A 17,999-nucleotide genomic window follows, 5' to 3' on the forward strand; every position below is an offset into this window, starting at 1 on the left:
TCAATCGTCGGGATGCCAAGACGGCCGTTGGAGATCCCCGTGACGGCGTTCGCAAGAGGGCATTGCCCATCGTCGTCGCGGTCCACGTTCGCCAATTTCAATCGGTGGCAACGCAGACCCACACACCGATTGGGATCGCGCGTGCGGCAACCATCGCCGCCCCCTGACGGCAGACTGATGCACAGGGAATGAATCGCGGTGGCTGTGAGATGTTAACCACCTTGCCTGGTATGCAAGAGCTCGTGGGTTCGACCCCCGACCAAGAACGGCTGTGCGTTTTGAGTTTGCGCCTTTCTCTTTGCATGCTCGCGTGGATTTTTCTCCGGGTCCTCCGCGTTTTTCCGCTCCCACGTTTTAGAATGTACGCCGCGCGTTTTAGATTATTTTTTTGGCTGCTGCTATAAATTTCCACGCGACAAGCCACTTCGTTGAGCTGTCATCGCGTGTGGCCTGGTCGCTTATGAAAAAGAGCTGTGTACTCTTTGGTTCTATTCGGTAAAGTAACGTAGGTAAAAATAAAATGACCAAAAAATCGCGACGTTTTTTGTTATTTTATTTTTTGTTATTTTTTATTATTTTATTTTTACCTACGTGACTTTACCGAATAGAACCAAAGAGTATGGATCCTTGCAGTCACGAAAGCTTCAAATCTAGAAGAGCTGTATAGCTTGGGGGGGGGGCCTCGCCTAATTAAAATAAAACCAAAATAAAAAGCTGCCACTGGGGAGGTGCTCCTAGGCTGAAGCACACCGCAGAAATTGTGCTGTGAAACGACTGCAGGCTGTGTCTAAATGTGGAGGGGAAAAATCCACGTGACCACCACCAGGGAGAGCAAGAGACGCACATTCCAAATGTACAGCGGCAGGCATCGTCAGGGTCGGGATCGAACCCACGAACTGTACACCAGGCGAGGTTGTTAACATCTCCTAGCCACCGTGATGATGAGACACCACCGCAAACTCCAAATATACAGCAGGCGTCAGGGGGTCGGGATCGATACCATGACCTCCTGTACACCAAGCGAGGTCGTTAACATTTCCTAGCCACCGTGATGATGAGACACCACCGCAAACTCCAAATATACAGCAGGCGTCAGGGTGTCGGGATCGATGCCATGACCTCCTGTATACCAGGCGAGGTCGTTAACATCTCCTAGCCACCGTGATGATGAGACACCACCGCAAACTCCAAATATACAGCCGGCGTCAGGGGGTCGGGATCGATGCCATGACCTCCTGTATACCAGGCGAGGTCGTTAACATCTCCTAGCCACCGTGATGATGAGACACCACCGCAAACTCCAAATATACAGCAGGCGTCAGGGGGTCGGGATCGATACCACGACCTCCTGTATACCAGGCGAGGTCGTTAACATCTCCTAGCCACCGTGATGATGAGACACCACCGCAAACTCCAAATATACAGCCGGCGTCAGGGGGTCGGGATCGATACCATGACCTCCTGTATACCAGGCGAGATCATTAACATCTCCTAGCCACCGTGATGATGAGACACCACCGCAAACTCCAAATATACAGCAGGCGTCAGGGGGTCGGGATCGAAACCACGACCTCCTGTATACCTGGCGAGGTCGTTAACATCTCCTAGCCACCCTCCTAATTGGCTGTGTCGGGTGGAGGTGTGGGGGGTTTTACGGCACATTTATTCAATCGAACCCAAAAAAAACGTTACGAGTACCATTCACCCTCCCCCACTCTTCTTCCACTCTTCCACCCTCTCTCCCCCTCCCTCCCTCTCACCCCCCCCCCGCACCCCCCGCACCCCCCGCACCCCCCTCAGGAATGAACGGCAACTTTGCCGCGACGTCCACGACGCAGACGCCGACGACTCAAAGCGCGGGTGGCAACGTGCCCCCCAACGTGATCTTCGTGTACACCACGGAGGTGGGGGCCACCCAGCCCACCACCGCCACCTCCACCACCACCACGGCAACGGGGGGGGGGGCGGCCGCGGCCGCGGCGGCGGCGGCGGCAGCGGCGGCCGCGGCCGGCACCCCGCAGGGTCAGTGAGGGGTGACTGCACCGTGGTGGGTGGGGCGGATCGCGGGGGGGTAACAGAGACGCTGACGGTAATGACGGTAACGGAGGCGCTGACGGTAACGGAGGTACTGACGGTAATGACGGTAACGGAGGCGTTGACGGTAACGGAGGTGCTGACGGTAACGGAGGCGTTGACGGTAACGGAGGTGCTGACGGTAACGGAGGTGCTGACGGTAACGGAGGTGCTGATGGTAACGGAGGTGCTGACGGTAACGGAGGTGCTGACGGTAACGGAGGTGCTGATGGTAACGGAGGCGTTGACGGTAACGGAGGTGCTGACGGTAACGGAGGTGCTGACGGTAACGGAGGTGCTGATGGTAACGGAGGTAGTGACGGTAACGGAGGTAGTGACGGTAACGGAGGTGCTGATGGTAACGGAGGTAGTGACGGTAATATGACGGTAACGGAGGCGTTGACGGTAACGGAGGTAGTGACGGTAACGGAGGTGCTGATGGTAATGACGGTGACGGAGGCACTGACGGTAACGGAGGTAGTGACGGTAACGGAGGTGCTGATGGTAATGACGGTGACGGAGGCACTGACGGTAACGGAGGCGCTGACGGTAACGGAGGTAGTGACGGTAATGACGGTAACGGAGGCGTTGACGGTAACGGCACTAACTACGGTAACGATGGTAACTACGGTAACTACGGTAACGATGGTAACTATGGTAACTACGGTAACGACGGTAACTACGGCAACGATGTGGGCGTGCGAGGCTGTAACGCGAGCGCCGCCCCCCCTCTCCCTTTCCCCCCCCCCCCCAGGGATCCCCCACCTGCACATGCCGGGCATCCCGCCAGAGCTCATGCCGGCCATCATCCAGCAGATTACCCAGCAGGCCATGGCGGCGGCGGCAACCGCGGCCGGTGAGTGGCCAGCGTGGCCGAGGAGGAGGGTGGGGGGGGCACCCGGGTTCGATTCCCGCTCCCACGGCCATGAAGAGACGGACAAAGGTCCCCCGTGTGGCTCGAACAGACTGTTGGGGGCAGGGGCCGTTGGCGAGTAGCAGCGCCTATGACAGCCCGAACACTCGTTCACTCCGCACCACCACAACAACAACAACAACCGCCATTCGCCACTAAGCGGCGGTGACGTCGCCACGGCTTCCGTGCCGGGCTATGTGCGCTTTAAGGCCACGTGAAGTTTCGAATGCCCGCTGGCTAGGACGTCACGGGACAGACCCGGCAGGTGCCATGGTTTGACTGACCGACTGAGATGAATGGCCGATTCACCGCCTGTGTCCTACACACACACGCACGTACACACACGTGTACACACACACGTACACACTCGTACGCACACGTGCGCACACGCGTACGTACACACACTTGCACACGCTCGCAAAGACTGAGATCCCCCGTATAGCCTTGAACAGAATGTTGGGGGCAAGTGCCGTGAGCGGGTAGCAGCGCCTGTGACAGCCGGCATGGTGGCACACGAGGAGGTTGGGCTGCCAGCGCCACGTCCGGCCGTCTTTGTCTCCCCCAGTGGCGATGTTTACTACACGCCCACACACCGGTACCCATTTCAGAATTGTTCCGAATAATTTACACTGCAGGAGGAATAGATACGCTATGAATCTCTTTTTTTCACAGATGTCCAGTAGGGGCACGGGTTCTGAATGTTACAACAGCAATCGTTACACACCAACACGATGGTAGTGCGTAGTGCAAGAAAGGAAAACAACTTTCCCAAATGCATCCAAATATAACACTAAACCATCCACCATCCCACCAGGCAAAGCCCACCGAAGTAATTACAGTAAAACCTTGCATTGCGAGCATAATTCTTTCCGGAAACGTGTTTGTAATCCAAAGCACTCGTATATCAAAGCACTCGTGTATCAGTTGTGATCACGTGACGCTCTGCAGTACAAAGCGTAGACACGTACGCTACTACTCGTACTGCAAGGCCTCTCGCTCGTTTATCAAATTAATATTCATTTTAAATGTTTGCTCGTCTTGCAAAAGACTCGCAGGCCAAGTTACTCCAATCCAAGGTCTTACTGTGTTTACGAGATCTAACCCAAAACGCTCGCAGGCCAAGTTACTCGCAATCCAAGGTGCTACTCTGTATTATTTTTCAGAAGCAGCCTGGCTGCCACAAATTGTAGCACACCAAAAAGCGGCTCGTGTGGAAATTTACAGCAGCAAACTTAATTTAATTCTCGGTGCATGTTGCTGAGTCGACCTCGTGGGGGGGTGGGAGTGGGAGGGAGGCCCAAGAGCAGTTGGATAATCGTTACTGGTGTTGGTGCCCGTGAGTGTGAATGTAACTTGGGTCGCCGGGTTCGTAGTTGCAACACGTGAATGGCTACACCCTTCTACCGCTGCTCCCCACACAAACAAACGGATGTACACACAGGCAGAACGGGGGCTAACACGCGGCACAGGAGGTAACACACGGCACAGGAGGTAACACAGCACAGGGGGTAACACAGCACAGGGGGTAACGCAGCACAGGGGGTAACACAGCACAGGGGGTAACACAGCACAGGGGGTAACACAGCACAGGGGGTAACACAGCACAGGGGGTAACACAGCACAGGGGGTAACACAGCACAGGGGGTAACACAGCACAGGAGGTAACACACGGCACAGGAGGTAACACACGGCACAGGAGGTAACACACGGCACAGGGGGTAACACAGCACAGGGGGTAACACAGCACAGGGGGTAACACGGCACAGGGGGTAACACGGCACAGGGGGTAACACGGCACAGGGGGTAACACGGCACAGGGGGTAACACGGCACAGGGGGTAACACGGCACAGGGGGTAACACAGCACAGGGGGTAACACAGCACAGGGGGTAACACAGCACAGGGGGTAACACAGCACAGGGGGTAACACAGCACAGGAGGTAACACAGCACAGGGGGTAACACAGCACAGGGGGTAAAACAGCACAGGGGGTAACACAGCACAGGGGGTAACACAGCACAGGGGGTAACACAGCACAGGGGGTAACACAGCACGGGGGGTAACACAGCACGGGGGGTAACACAGCACGGGGGGTAACACAGCACGGGGGCTAACACAGCACGGGGGCTAACACAGCACGGGGGGTAACACAGCACAGGGGGTAACACAGCACAGGGGGTAACACAGCACAGGGCAGGGTACACACAGCACAGGGCAGGGTACACTGACTCGTGTGCATGCAAGGTGCACCCGAGGCAAGCACCAGCACGGACACCGATGATAGCGAATCATCTGAACAACCGGTTCCGGTGGGCCTCCTCCCCTAGGTCGACTCGGCCTGAAATGAGTACCCGGTGCGGTGTGTAAAACAACGTCACGAGGGGAGACAAAGGTGGCCGGGGCGTGCGTTGGTGCTGGCCACCCGCCCCTCTCGTGCGCCGTGCCAGCCGCCGTAGGCGCTGCTGCTCGCTAACAGCACTTGACCCCCCCCCAAACAGTAAGTTCAGGCTATAAGGGGGGGGATCTTTGTCTCTATGTGAAACAGCTGGAGCCTCCAGTAAACTACGTGACTCTTGTTTGACCACCCCCCACTCTCATGGAGCTCCATCTCTCTCCATCCAACTCGGCTCAAGCCTCCCATTAAACCACGTGATTCCTGTGTGACCACCCCCCCCACACTCTGAACACCCTCCCCGCTCCACACTGTCGCTCACTGTGAAAACAGACTCTACTCCATGCGACAGCGTCGAGACCCCCATCATGTAGCCTCTTCCTCGCCTCCTCCCTGACTCCTCTGCTCCCGTTTCCCCCTTCCCATCCTTTCCCTCTCTTCCCTCCTGTTCATCGTCCCCCATGCATTGCATCCTTGACTCTCCTTGCCCTTGGTGGTAGCGTCGCTGCCACGGCTACAGAGTTTGGCGCCACGGTGGCTAGGAGATGTTAACTACCTCGCCTGGTATACAGGAGGTCGTGGGTTTGATCCCTGGAGCCTGCCGTATATTTGGAGTTTGCGTGTCTCTCTCTCTCTCCCCGTAGTCACGTGGATTTGTTTTCCCTCCGGATCCTTCCATTTTGCCCTCCACATTTAGGAACACGCATGTGGAGTTATTTGGCTGGTATAATTTTCCGCGTAATAAGCCACAACTTCATCGGTCTGTCATTCGCGATAGCCAGGTCGTGTCTGCACAAGAGCTGCTACACTGCTCTTTGAGTTGCTAAGAGAATCATGGATTTGTGGGTTGGTGCACGCAATGATCCCAACACAGTGTCCATAAAGAGACCCCAGCTGAGCACGTGTGTTGACGTGGTCGAGACGTTTGGCGAGTCGCTGCGCGCTAGCAGTTCACCCCCGTTACATTTTCACGGGGAGAGAGGCGTGGTGGTAGCGCCGGATCACGGAGACGTCGTTACTCGGCCGCCGAGAACCGTAGCGGCGACGACCGCTGCCGCTCCACAGAATCAGAAGATTGTATTTGCGCTGCAGGGGGAATCTGACGAGCTATAAAGCTCTTGTCCAGTAGGGGGCACTGGGTCGGAAGCTTACAACAACGAGCACAGTACAAAAAAAACACGATAGGAGTGCAAAGTGCAGGAGAGGTAAACAAATTGTAACGCTCCCTGCCGCGTGGGCTTGTGGGACACCCCCCCCACGGCTCTACGTCTTCCGACCCTGAGGACGAACCGGTGAAAGTTGTTTTTGTTCGCAGTTTTTTTTCCTTCTCCTGCGATTCCGTTCTGATGACCCGCGGCAGGTACCAAGCGCTGGCTCGGCTCGCTTGTGCCAGTGGAAAAGGGGTTGTGGGTGGCTGTTTGTTGCCGCAGCTGCTGCTGCTGCTGCCAGTGTTGATGTTATTGATGTCGTCTTTGTCGTCGTGGTTGTTGATGTTGTTGTTGATGTCCCTGTGGTATTGTTGTTGTTGTTGATGTCCCTGTGGTGTTGTTGATGTCCCTGTGGTGTTGTTGTTGATGTTGTTGTTGATGTCCCTGTGGTGTTGTTGTTGATGTCCCTGTGACATTGTCGTTGTTAATGTTGTTGTTGATGTCCCTGTGACATTGTCGTTGTTAATGTTGTTGTTGATGTCCCTGTGACATTGTCGTTGTTAATGTTGTTGTTGATGTCCCTCTGACATTGTCGTCGTTGTTGATGTTGTTGATGTCTCTGTGGCATTGTCGTTGTTGATGTTGATGTCCCTGTGACATTGTCGTTGTTGATGTTGTTGATGTCCCTTGTGACATTGTCGTTGATGTTGTTGTTGATGTCCCTCTGACATTGTCGTCGTTGTTGATGTTGTTGATGTCCCTGTGACGTTGTTGTTGTCCCTGTGACATTGTCGTTGTTGATGTTGTTGATGTCCCTGTGACATTGTCGTTGATGTTGTTGTTGATGTCCCTGTGGTATTGTTGTTGATGTTGTTGTTGATGTCCCTGTGGTGTTGATGTTGTTGTTGATGTCCCTGTGGTGTTGATGTTGTTGTTGATGTCCCTGTGACATTGTCATCGTGGTTGTTGATGTCCCTGTGACATTGTCGTTGTTGTCGATGATGTTGTTGATGTCCCTGTGGTGTTGTTGTTGTTGATGTTGTTGATGTCCCTGTGGTGTTGTTGTTGTTGATGTCCCTGTGGTGTTGTTGTTGATGTTGTTGTTGATGTCCCTGTGACATTGTCGTTGTTAATGTTGTTGTTGATGTCCCTCTGACATTGTCGTCGTTGTTGATGTTGTTGATGTCCCTTGTGACATTGTCGTTGTTGTTGTTGATGTCCCTGTGACATTGTCGTTGGTAATGTTGTTGTTGATGTCCCTGTCACATTGTCGTTGTTAATGTTGTTGTTGATGTCCCTCTAACATTGTCGTCGTTGTTGATGTTGTTGATGTCTCTGTGACATTGTCGTTGTTGATGTTGATGTCCCTGTGACATTGTCGTTGTTGATGTTGTTGATGTCCCTTGTGACATTGTCGTTGATGTTGTTGTTGATGTCCCTCTGACATTGTCGTCGTTGTTGATGTTGTTGATGTCCCTGTGACGTTGTTGTTGTTGTTGTCCCTGTGACATTGTCGTTGTTGATGTTGTTGATGTCCCTGTGACATTGTCGTTGATGTTGTTGTTGATGTCCCTGTGGTATTGTTGTTGATGTTGTTGTTGATGTCCCTGTGGTGTTGATGTTGTTGTTGATGTCCCTGTGGTGTTGATGTTGTTGTTGATGTCCCTGTGGTGTTGATGTTGTTGTTGATGTCCCTGTGGTGTTGATGTTGTTGTTGATGTCCCTGTGGTGTTGATGTTGTTGTTGATGTCCCTGTGGTGTTGATGTTGTTGTTGATGTCCCTGTGGTGTTGATGTTGTTGTTGATGTCCCTGTGACATTGTCATCGTGGTTGTTGATGTCCCTGTGACATTGTCGTTGTTGTCGATGATGTTGTTGATGTCCCTGTGGTGTTGTTGTTGTTGATGTCCCTGTGGTGTTGATGTTGTTGTTGATGTCCCTGTGACATTGTCATCGTGGTTGTTGATGTCCCTGTGACATTGTCGTTGTTGTCGATGATGTTGTTGATGTCCCTGTGACATTGTTGTTAATGTTGTTGTTGATGTCCCTCTGACATTGTCGTCGTTGTTGATGTTGTTGATGTCCCTTGTGACATTGTCGTTGTTGTTGTTGATGTCCCTGTGACATTGTCGTTGTTGATATTGTTGTTGATTGTCCCTGTGACATTGTTGTTGTTAATGTCCCTGTGACATTGTCGTCGTTGTTGTTGATGTCCTGTGGTGTTGTTGTTGTTGATGTTGTTGATGTCCCTGTGACGTTGTTGATGGCCCTGTGACATCGTCGTCGATGTTGTTGTTGTTCTTGATGTCCCTGTGGTATTGTTGTTGTTGTTGATGCGCCCGTGGCGTTGTCCTTCATCGTAGTTGTTGTTGTTGATGTTCCTGTGCCGTTGTCATCGTTGATGTGCCCGTGGCGTTGTCGTTGTCGTCGTCTTCGTTGTAATAATTGTTGTTGTGCCCGTGGCCTTGTTGTCGTCGTTGTTGTTGATGTTGTTGATGTTGTTGTTGTGGTGGTGCGAGCGTGCAGGCCAGATGAGACCGGTGTTCCAGGTGCGGCCCCCTCGCGTGCTCGTTGTTCGTGGCCCCCCGCCCACGGCGCGCCCCCCCGGCCCCGCCAGGCACTGTGCTCCCCTGCCGCTGCACACGCAGCAGCAGCAGCAGCAGCAACAGGGCGGCTTGCAGCCGGTACGCACTCGGAGTGCCGCGGTGGCGAGGAGATGTTGATTCCTTCGCCTGGTGTGCAGGAGGTCGTGGGTTCGATCCCCGACCCTGATGATGGATTTGCTTCTGGGTCGTCCGATTTTTTTCCCCTCCACATTGAGGATCGACGTGCATTTAGAATGCTTGGTTTCTATGCATTTTTTCACGTTCTTATTGCGAGCCCACCATTCGTGGCGAAGTCGCTTCTGAAAAGAGCTGTGCCTCCCGGCGGGCCTGACCCGCTAAAATAAAAATAGTCCCGTGAACGTGTAAGAGTGGAGTTTGTATGATCTCGCCCTGCTTGTAGAGTGAGTGAGCGCGAGCGTGTGTGCGCGAACGAGCGAGGCGAGGCGAGCTGACGGTTCATGCTGTGTGCACGCAGGGCGCCATTCCCGCCAACGGCTCCCTGGCCCAGGTCATCGGCAACCTCGTCGGGCAGCTGCTGACGGTGAACCCGGCCGCGGCCGCCGCCAACAGCGGCGCGACCGCTCCCGCCGCGGCGGCCTCCACCGGTAACGATTGGTTGTCACGCTGCTGCCGTCGCCGCCGCTTGCCGCGCCTTATTGCGATCTTGACCTCGTGTTGGCGAGATCGGACCGTGTTCCATCCAGTGTTCGCCTCAAACCAATTTGTTGCCTGGTCGCGCGCTCCGTGGCACGCACGAAGCGCTCGCCACATGAACCGCGGATACCTCCCTCGGGTCTCGGCCACTGTCGAGTCGGTGACAACACAGTGGTGGCACGTGTGGACAAAGTTTCGATTGTCGTGACCCGCTTGCTCTACGGGACGTCTGGCAAAAAACAGTGAGCAAGCCGCCCGTGTTGTACAACGTTCCCCGGCTGCGTGCCGTGACGGGTGCGTACCGCACGATCCCACAGTGTCCGTCCGTTGCTCGCCGAGCCGGCTTCCGTTCGCCGAGCGAGGGCACGCTGTAAGCTCGCACCAGACGCGCAAAGTGCTCATCACGCATGAGCCCCGACACCTCGCTGATCTCGTCAATGTGCCACAAACCCATCGCGCAAACGCCGGTCATCCTCGCGGCGACTTTTTTTGCTGGCCGCTGAACAGAGGTTGGTGGTCAACCGCATCATCGCGCGTCGCTTTCCGATGCGCTGCTCCTGTGGCCATCTGGGATACTCTTCCGATGTGAGATTGACAAACTCGTTTCCACTGGAAGCGCTTTTTGTGTTTTAGTTTGTTGTGCTTCCCCCCGCACCTCTTCCGATTAGTGCGGTCGGTGCTGCGAAAGAAGTTATACACGCGTAGATACGCACGTGACGTGCTTTGTTTGATGGTGTACGCGCTTGTCCTGGATGGTGTCATTGGCGCCTCCAGCCCTCTTCATGGGCGAACCAAAGGCCGCCAAAAATGTCAACGGTAACGAGGTACAAAGCAAACGCCCGAAGCATTGATAGCGCACTGGTGGTTGTAAGCAGGCTTATAACATCTATGGCCGTATCGAGATATTGAATGCGACAAAATAATAAAAAGGATTTTTGTTTCGTCGGTCATCGTCAACAGCAACAACAACAACCGAAGTAATTAACCAGGGGCTTGGGGCCTGCCAGATTCGAACCTCGGCGTTGGCGTGGAAGCGCCACCGTCCACCCGGTGGTGCCATCGCCACCCCTCCCACCCCCTCCAATCGTAATCGCCATCGCTGCCGCCGCCATCGCTATCGCTGCCACCTCCTAACACCGCCACAAACCCCCACCCCCACGGCCTCCCGGCTTTTTTTATTTGCATGCAGCGCCAGGCGGCACCGCTGCCACGGTCACCACCTCGTCCGCCTTCCCCGGACCGACCGCCTTCCTCATCGGCGGCGGGGCCGCCGGGGGCACCGGCGCCGGCACCTCGTCATCGTCGTCGTTCTCCACCTCGTCCACCTCCTCGTCCACCTCCTCCTCCGCCACCTACAGCACCACCTTCAGCACCAGTTCCGGCGATCCCTCATTCGGCAGCGGGCAGATGAACCAGGTGCAGCTGGTGCAGCTGATGCGGACTCTGGTGGCAGGCGCGGCGCCGCCGCCGCCGGCGCCGGCGCCGCCGCCAGGGGCGGCGGCGGTGCCTGCGGCGGCAGCGGCGGCGGCGGCGGCGGCGGCCGGCGTTGTTGGCGTGGCGCCGGGCACCAATGTGACGTTCCAGCACCCGCAGGGCGCTCCGCAGTCAGTCTTCTTCCGGGGGCTGGCGGAGTTCATGCAGGTGGGTGTGGCGGTGGCGGCAGTGGAGACACCGCCGGTAGCGGCCTTTGTCAGGTCCCCTCGGCTCCACGTCCTCCTGTACCGCGTCACTCCGTCTCTTCTCTAGCCCGTGCCGCGCCCGTTTATCACGATCATTACCGTCGCCACCATTGCCATCGTCACCGCCGTTGTCGCCACCACCACCATCATCACTGGCTCCCTTGTCATCGCCGTCATTAACGTCAGCATCACCATTATCAACAACAAACTCGCCCCCACACCAACATTTAATAACTCGGTCCGTTGTGCTGCTCGTGTGTGACTGCTCTTGTCGAGTAGACCGTGCGTTTGTGTCTCTGCGGACTTTCGCGAGTCGTAAGGATCTCTGTGCGAGTCTGTGGGGTATCTGTGTGTGTCTACCGGGCTCTGAGCGAGCCTACGGGGCCTTGTGTGACTTTGAACTTCTTTCGTACCCTACGTAGCTAACCGTGATAATCGGAGGTGCACTGTGTGTGAATCTATGGTGCTCTCTGTGAGCCTATGGGTGTGTGTGTGCGACGGGCCTGTGGGCCTCCGAGTCTATGGCTCGGCTGTGCTGATTGGGTAATTCCTTCGCCACGGCTGGGAGCACGCCTCGGCTGAGCCCAGCTCAGCTCCAGCCAGAGCCGAGCGCGGAGCCAGGCCGTGACTCTGACTTACGAGGGCCCTTTTTGACTCTTGACGAGCGTTAAAATTCGTCTGCTCCCTACACAGGCTGCAGCGGTCTTGGGCCAGCAGCAGCAGCAGCAGCAGCAGCAGGCGACACCAGCGCAATCGCAGCAACCTCCATCGACGCCGCAGCAGCAGCAGCAGCAGCAGCAGGCGCAAGCGGGAACGACAGCCGGCTCCTCGCCGGCAGGAGCGCAGCAGGCGCCAGCGGAGGAGGCGCTGACGCCGGACTTCTTCAGCAGCGTGGTGCAGGGCGTGCTGGACAGCGTGCTCACGTCGCTGGGCGGCGCCAGTGGTTCGGAGAGCCAGGAGAGCATCGCCAGCTTCATCCAGCGCCTCAGCGGCACGCCCAGCGTGTCCGAGACCGGTGACGGTAGGCGGGGGGTGGAGTGGCGTGGCGTGGGGGCCCACGGGAAAGCGCAGGTGGACGAGCGGGAAGGCGGCGCCGCCGCCGCCGACGACGATTAGCCTCGAGGCACAGTGGCCCTGTACGCTTGGGTGGCTTGATCCTCCTTGACCAACTCCCCAGCTCGCGAGTTGTTTTACGCGTGGGGTGGGAAACGGGGGTGGGGGGAGCTCCGCCTGCTAGCGAGGGGCGTGGACAACGCTCGCCTCGAGGCTCCGTGGCACTGCATCGGGACGTCTGACCGGCACCATTCAATCGGTGATCAGACTCGCAGCAAACGAATTTACCCGGCGAAAATCCCGCGCGCGTGCGCGTGTGTTGGTGAACGGCGACGGATGGCGGCGAGCTGTGCGTGCCTGCGTGCGTGCGTGCGAGCGGAGGTGGCTGTATTACCCACTGTGCGTGTGTAACCCGTGTGTGCGTGAGGGCTTCCCGACCCTGATCTGCGTTTCCCCCCTGTCCGTGACGGACGTGGTGGCGAGCGAGCGAGTGGCTGTACGCCCACGGTGTGTGTGTCTGTGTGTGTGTCTGTGTGTGTCTGCGTGTGTGCGTGTGCGCGAGGGGGCAGTGTTCTTCAGCGAGCTGCTGACCCTCGTCTGCGAGTCCCTGTCCATGACTGACGTGGTGATGCTGCTGCACGGACAGTCGCAGCCCCTGCAGCGTCTGAGGCCCCAGCTCACGGCGTTCTGTCGCCAGCACTTCCTGCACGACGGCGAGCCCACCGAGCCCAACATCGCCGTCAGTGCCGCCACCCCCCCCCCCCTCGCCGCCCACCCCACCAATAACAGTAGCTATCGTGCGATGACGATGATGATGGTATTTTTATTTTGTTTATTAACTCCCCCCCCCAGGCCTCAACGGAGCAGTTGGTGGATTTCATGGAGCAGTACGTGCGGGAGAGCTTTGTGAGTATTCATCCGCTCGTTAATTCGCTCGCTCGCTCGCCCGTTCATTAATTCAGTGTGACAACGTTAATTGCCAGTCCAGCGGTTCAGCATCGAGGTTCGCGGACCCGCGGACGCCTCGCCGTGTCCCCCGTTCCACAAGACCTCCAAGCCCCCACCACCAGACTGTTGTGACTGCACATTGGTCCTCTCTGCACCTGCCCACCTGAGTTCCACCTGCCCACCCAGTTCCATTCAATTTACCACGGTGGCTGGGAGACATTGACGCTAACCTCGCCCGGTGTATAGGATCCTCGAGCTGCTGTATATTTGGAGTTTGCGTGGCTCTCTCCCCGCGGTCCTGTGGATTTGTGTCTGGGGTCCTTCGTTTTTTTTTTTTGTTTAATCCTTGGCCACTTTGTTGAGCTGCTATCGTTTGTGACGGCCAGGGCTTCAGAAACAAAGCTACACAGCTCCGTGTGGGGCCTTACCTGGTGAAGTCAAAATAGTTGAGGTTCGCCTATGGGTCCTGGGTCTGTGTGAATCTCTAATGCTTTAATGGTCACGGCGATGCACGCCCCTGGCCGACGTGGTCGCCTGCGGGCTCGACCACCTGACTGCCACAATTTGCAGTCGCTGCTCCTGCCTGCGTGGAGGTTGGCCGTGCAAAAAGAAGAGTGACCGCTGCATTTGTTGCGAAGGCCGGCGTGTCAACGGGAGTTGTCGTGGTTGTTGTTGTGTGCTAGGCGTCCGTTGCTGTGCGCAATGGGGTGGACATCCTGCAGACGAATCTGTGCTTCGTCCGTGAGAGGATAAACCGCCTGGCGACCTACATTCTGTGCAACGCGGGTAAGAGCGCCCATGGGCACGGCGCGCTCGCGCGAGCGACGCTACCGCCTGCGTTCGACTCCTGGCTCGGGTCCAGCGTCTTTCGCTCTTTCACTGTGTGAAGGTTTGTGTGTTCTAGTCCTGTTCTACAGAGTGAGTGAGTGGAGTTTGTGTGTTCTAGCCCTGTTCTACAGAGTGAGTGAGTGGAGTTTGTGTGTTCTAGCCCTGTTCTACAGAGTGAGTGAGTGGAGTTTGCGTGTTCTACTCCTGTTCTACAGAGTGAGTGAGTGGAGTTTGTGTGTTCTAGCCCTGTTCTACACAGTGAGTGAGTGAGTGGAGTTTGTGTGTTCTACTCCTGTTCTACAGAGTGAGTGAGTGGAGTTTGTGTGTTCTAGCCCTGTTCTACAGAGTGAGTGAGTGGAGTTTGTGTGTTCTAGCCATGTTCTACAGAGTGAGTGGAGTTTGTGTGTTCTAGCCCTGTTCTACAGAGTGAGTGAGTGGAGTTTATGTGTTCTAGCCCTGTTCTACAGAGTGAGTGGAGTTTGTGTGTTCTAGCCCTGTTCTACAGAGTGAGTGAGTGGAGTTTGTGTGCTCTAGCCCTGTTCTACAGAGTGAGTGGAGTTTGTGTGTTCTAGCCCTGTTCTACAGAGTGAGTGAGTGGAGTTTGTGTGCTCTAGCCCTGTTCTACAGAGTGAGTGGAGTTTGTGTGTTCTAGCCCTGTTCTACAGAGTGAGTGAGTGGAGTTTGTGTGTTCCAGCCCTGTTCTACAGAGTGAGTGGAGTTTGTGTGTTCTACTCCTGTTCTACAGAGTGAGTGAGTGGAGTTTGTGTGTTCTACCCCTGGTCTACAGAGTGAGTGAGTGGAGTTTGTGTGCTCTAGCCCTGTTCTACAGAGTGAGTGGAGTTTGTGTGTTCTAGCCCTGTTCTACAGAGTGAGTGAGTGGAGTTTGTGTGTTCCAGCCCTGTTCTACAGAGTGAGTGGAGTTTGTGTGTTCTACCCCTGGTCTACAGAGTGAGTGGAGTTTGTGTGCTCTAGCCCTGTTCTACAGAGTGAGTGGAGTTTGTGTGTTCTAGCCCTGTTCTACACAGTGAGTGAGTGAGTGGAGTTTGTGTGTTCTACTCCTGTTCTACAGAGTGAGTGAGTGGAGTTTGTGTGTTCTAGCCCTGTTCTACAGAGTGAGTGAGTGGAGTTTGTGTGTTCTAGCCATGTTCTACAGAGTGAGTGGAGTTTGTGTGTTCTAGCCCTGTTCTACAGAGTGAGTGAGTGGAGTTTATGTGTTCTAGCCCTGTTCTACAGAGTGAGTGGAGTTTGTGTGTTCTAGCCCTGTTCTACAGAGTGAGTGAGTGGAGTTTGTGTGCTCTAGCCCTGTTCTACAGAGTGAGTGGAGTTTGTGTGTTCTAGCCCTGTTCTACAGAGTGAGTGAGTGGAGTTTGTGTGCTCTAGCCCTGTTCTACAGAGTGAGTGGAGTTTGTGTGTTCTAGCCCTGTTCTACAGAGTGAGTGAGTGGAGTTTGTGTGTTCCAGCCCTGTTCTACAGAGTGAGTGGAGTTTGTGTGTTCTACTCCTGTTCTACAGAGTGAGTGAGTGGAGTTTGTGTGTTCTACCCCTGGTCTACAGAGTGAGTGAGTGGAGTTTGTGTGCTCTAGCCCTGTTCTACAGAGTGAGTGGAGTTTGTGTGTTCTAGCCCTGTTCTACAGAGTGAGTGAGTGGAGTTTGTGTGTTCCAGCCCTGTTCTACAGAGTGAGTGGAGTTTGTGTGTTCTACCCCTGGTCTACAGAGTGAGTGGAGTTTGTGTGCTCTAGCCCTGTTCTACAGAGTGAGTGGAGTTTGTGTGTTCTAGCCCTGTTCTACAGAGTGAGTGAGTGGAGTTTGTGTGTTCCAGCCCTGTTCTACAGAGTGAGTGGAGTTTGTGTGTTCTACTCCTGTTCTACAGAGTGAGTGAGTGGAGTTTGTGTGTTCTACCCCTGGTCTACAGAGTGAGTGAGTGGAGTTTGTGTGCTCTAGCCCTGTTCTACAGAGTGAGTGGAGTTTGTGTGTTCTAGCCCTGTTCTACAGAGTGAGTGAGTGGAGTTTGTGTGTTCCAGCCCTGTTCTACAGAGTGAGTGGAGTTTGTGTGTTCTACTCCTGTTCTACAGAGTGAGTGGAGTTTGTGTGTTCTACCCCTGTTCTACAGAGTGAGTGGAGTTTGTGTGTTCTACCCCTGTTCTACAGAGTGAGTGAGTGGAGTTTGTGTGTTCTACCCCTGTTCTACAGAGTGAGTGAGTGGAGTTTGTGTGTTCTAGCCCTGTTCTACAGAGTGAGTGAGTGGAGTTTGTGTGTTCTAGCCCTGTTCTACAGAGTGAGTGAGTGGAGTTTGTGTGTTCTACCCCTGTTCTACAGAGTGAGTGAGTGGAGTTTGTGTGTTCTACTCCTGTTCTACAGAGTGAGTGAGTGGAGTTTGTGTGTTCTACCCCTGTTCTACAGAGTGAGTGAGTGGAGTTTGTGTGTTCTACTCCTGTTCTACAGAGTGAGTGAGTGGAGTTTGTGTGTTCTACTGCTGTTCTACAGAGTGAGTGGAGTTTGTGTGATCTAGCCCTGTTCTACAGAGTGAGTGAGTGGAGTTTGTGTGTTCTACTCCTGTTCTACAGAGTGAGTGAGTGGAGTTTGTGTGTTCTACTGCTGTTCTACAGAGTGAGTGGAGTTTGTGTGATCTAGCCCTGTTCTACAGAGTGAGTGAGTGGAGTTTGTGTGTTCTACTCCTGTTCTACAGAGTGAGTGAGTGGAGTTTGTGTGTTCTACTGCTGTTCTACAGAGTGAGTGGAGTTTGTGTGTTCTACTCCTGTTCTACAGAGTGAGTGAGTGGAGTTTGTGTGTTCTACTGTTCTACAGAGTGAGTGAGTGGAGTTTGTGTGTTCTAGCCCTGTTCTACAGAGTGAGTGAGTGGAGTTTGTGTGTTCTAGCCCTGTTCTACAGAGTGAGTTAGTGGAGTTTGTGTGTTCTACTCCTGTTCTACAGAATGAGTGAGTGGAGTTTGTGTGTTCTACCCCTGTTCTACAGAGTGAGTGAGTGGAGTTTGTGTGTTCTAGCCCTGTTCTACAGAGTGAGTGAGTGGAGTTTGTGTGTTCTACTCCTGTTCTACAGAGTGAGTGAGTGGAGTTTGTGTGTTCTAGCCCTGTTCTACAGAGTGAGTGAGTGGAGTTTGTGTGTTCTACTCCTGTTCTACAGAGTGAGTGGAGTTTGTGTGTTCTAGCCCTGTTCTACAGAGTGAGTGAGTGGAGTTTGTGTGTTCTACTCCTGTTCTACAGAGTGAGTGGAGTTTGTGTGTTCTAGCCCTGTTCTACAGTGAGTGAGTGTAGTTTGTGTGTTCTAGCCCTGTTCTACAGTGAGTGAGTGGAGTTTGTGTGTTCTACTCCTGTTCTACAGTGAGTGAGTGGAGTTTGTGTGTTCTACTCCTGTTCTACAGTGAGTGAGTGGAGTTTGTGTGTTCTACCCCTGTTCCACAGAGTGAGTGAGTGGAGTTTGTGTGTTCTACCCCTGTTCTACAGAGTGAGTGGAGTTTGTGTGTTCTAGCCCTGTTCTACAGAGTGAGTGAGTGGAGTTTGTGTGTTCCAGCCCTGTTCTACAGAGTGAGTGGAGTTTGTGTGTTCTACCCCTGGTCTACAGAGTGAGTGGAGTTTGTGTGCTCTAGCCCTGTTCTACAGAGTGAGTGGAGTTTGTGTGTTCTAGCCCTGTTCTACAGAGTGAGTGAGTGGAGTTTGTGTGTTCCAGCCCTGTTCTACAGAGTGAGTGGAG

At 54.6% G+C, this 17,999-nt stretch overlaps 2 protein-coding genes across 14 annotated transcripts in view; one reads left to right on the forward strand and one right to left on the reverse strand.

The window, feature by feature from the left end:
• The window catches only part of LOC116958194 (uncharacterized), a 342,903-nt gene that overhangs the window by 232,076 nt on the left and 92,828 nt on the right, over positions 1–17,999 (reverse strand). The window lies entirely within an intron of this gene.
• The window catches only part of LOC116958193 (large proline-rich protein bag6-like), a 54,846-nt gene that overhangs the window by 21,457 nt on the left and 15,390 nt on the right, over positions 1–17,999 (forward strand). For all 13 annotated transcript variants that reach the window (XM_076056208.1, XM_076056206.1, XM_076056204.1 and 10 more), the window contains 9 exons: positions 1,801–2,022; positions 2,828–2,929; positions 9,051–9,208; positions 9,606–9,735; positions 10,974–11,425; positions 12,157–12,484; positions 13,086–13,255; positions 13,369–13,422; positions 14,148–14,250. In XM_076056208.1, the coding sequence (XP_075912323.1) occupies positions 1,801–2,022; positions 2,828–2,929; positions 9,051–9,208; positions 9,606–9,735; positions 10,974–11,425; positions 12,157–12,484; positions 13,086–13,255; positions 13,369–13,422; positions 14,148–14,250 (1,719 nt within the window). The remainder of the gene's footprint in view (positions 1–1,800; positions 2,023–2,827; positions 2,930–9,050; positions 9,209–9,605; positions 9,736–10,973; positions 11,426–12,156; positions 12,485–13,085; positions 13,256–13,368; positions 13,423–14,147; positions 14,251–17,999) is intronic.

Source organism: Petromyzon marinus, chromosome 74 (assembly GCF_048934315.1).
Source record: "Petromyzon marinus isolate PM22_M1 ecotype Great Lakes invasive population chromosome 74, UKy_Petmar_22M1.pri1.0, whole genome shotgun sequence".
Classification (NCBI taxonomy): Eukaryota; Metazoa; Chordata; class Hyperoartia; order Petromyzontiformes; family Petromyzontidae; genus Petromyzon; species Petromyzon marinus.